We start from the raw sequence: 1,614 nt of genomic DNA, 5'->3' as shown, positions 1-1,614 counted from the left end.
GAGTCTGCCCAGCTGTCCTATTTATTTGCTCCTTTTTGTAAGACCATCAGTTGGTCTGTATATGTATATCCTTGTGTCCCTCTATATGCCTCCTCCATTCTCCATCTTTTAATGACCCGTCATTTCTTCTTGATGTTATTTAAAGACCCATTAGAGCTACTGTTGTTCTGACACAGGTTTAAAATAAATAAATAATAAAAATAAATAAATAAATAAATAATAAAAAAAAATCAGATACCTTAGATGAAACAGCACTCACAGGAACCTCCCCAGCAGTACAACAGCCATAAGCATTTCAATATGGATGTTGTTATTAAAGTTGTATATCTCCTCCTCTTTTTTTTTTAAAAAAGGGCTGTTATCTCCTGACTCTTAGGAAGCACGGCCTAATTGTTGTGCATTTCAGAGGAGAGAGCTCTGTTCTTGCAAATTTTTGTTGTTGCAACTTTTCTGTTTCTTCCAGCTAATTTGTCTTTTAATTTGTTGCAGGTGCTGCTTGCTAATGAGCTCTCCCTGTTCCCTTGCAATGAAAGAAAAAGGAGACTTCAGATAGCAGGATGGCGAATAGCTGAAGATTTGGAAACTGGGCGCTAAATTGCTGCCGGGTAGCATCAGCCAGAACTTGTCCGAAGTCAGCACCTTGCCACCAACTCAAGAAGCAGAAGTAACGCAGAAGAAAGCAAGTTGGTGCTTCTATTGTCAATAAAGCAACCACAGAACAGGCTTTTCAGACGACTTGCTCAATTTACTCACAGTCTGTGTGGTCAGAGAGGTTTTCCTTCAACAGAAGGAAAGTTTAGCTCCAAAGAGGCTCACATTTCCAAGTTACCTAGACAGTAATGTTATAATATTTTCTAAATAAAGGTGGGGGGGGGGGGGTTTCCCTTGGTTTTTTTTTTTTTTTTTTTTTTTTTTTTAAGCCCTACATTATTTAAAGCACACCACCGCCACCGAGGGCCCTTGAAAAAGCTACCCATTTGTAGGAGAGGAATAAGGTTAGAGAGAACTTGATCCTGACCTATCACATTAGCCTTTCTGATTTTTTTTTTTTTTCTTCTCCTATCAAATTTCATCATAGAATCAGAACTTGATAGTTTTATTGATTGAGTGGAGTCACCTCTAGATGTTTTCACGCTGATTTGGAAGATCTTTTATGCAAAGAAAAAAAAAATGAAGTTAAGGAAGACTTTTGCCAGCTGATCAGCTATTTTGGAAACTGCAATTCTCCAAAGCAACTGACTTGCAAACTTGGCTTCCATCCCTGCGGACTTGCCACGTCTGAACGCAGCACGCAGAACTGGGCCGCTTGTTCTCGTCTCCAGGACCTCCTTAAACTACAGGATTTTTAGATGAGGAGTTTCCATGCTGATCCTGACAGCACCCCCTAATCCGGTAGCTGCCTCTCTCAGGACTGTAGGCATTTCCCTTGCCCAGGGACCCTGTCCTTGGTCTCAGCTGCCATGTTGCACCTGGTTGCTATTCTGCTGCACTGTCTCCCACTGGCCATGGGACACTATGACATTTGCAAATCCTGGGTGACCACAGACAACGGACCGTCATGGGAGTTTTATGCTTGCCAGCCCAGGGCCATGCGAATGAAGGACTATGCGCTAG

At 41.9% G+C, this 1,614-nt stretch overlaps 1 protein-coding gene across 1 annotated transcript in view; it reads left to right on the top strand.

Moving 5' to 3' along the window:
- Positions 1-942: 942 nt before the first annotated feature.
- Positions 943-1,614, top strand: part of NTNG2 (netrin G2) — a 69,709-nt gene continuing 69,037 nt past the window's right edge. The window contains 1 exon segment of the mRNA XM_006029814.3: positions 943-1,614. This exon segment is cut by the window's right edge and continues 11 nt beyond it. Within this exon segment, the coding sequence (XP_006029876.1) occupies positions 1,461-1,614 (154 nt within the window). The 5' untranslated portion in view covers positions 943-1,460.

This window comes from Alligator sinensis, unplaced genomic scaffold (genome assembly GCF_000455745.1).
Source record: "Alligator sinensis unplaced genomic scaffold, ASM45574v1 scaffold829_1, whole genome shotgun sequence".
In the NCBI taxonomy this organism is placed as follows: Eukaryota; Metazoa; Chordata; order Crocodylia; family Alligatoridae; genus Alligator; species Alligator sinensis.
Note: the sequence above shows the minus strand (reverse complement) of the source record. Positions and strands in the feature narration are given on the sequence as shown.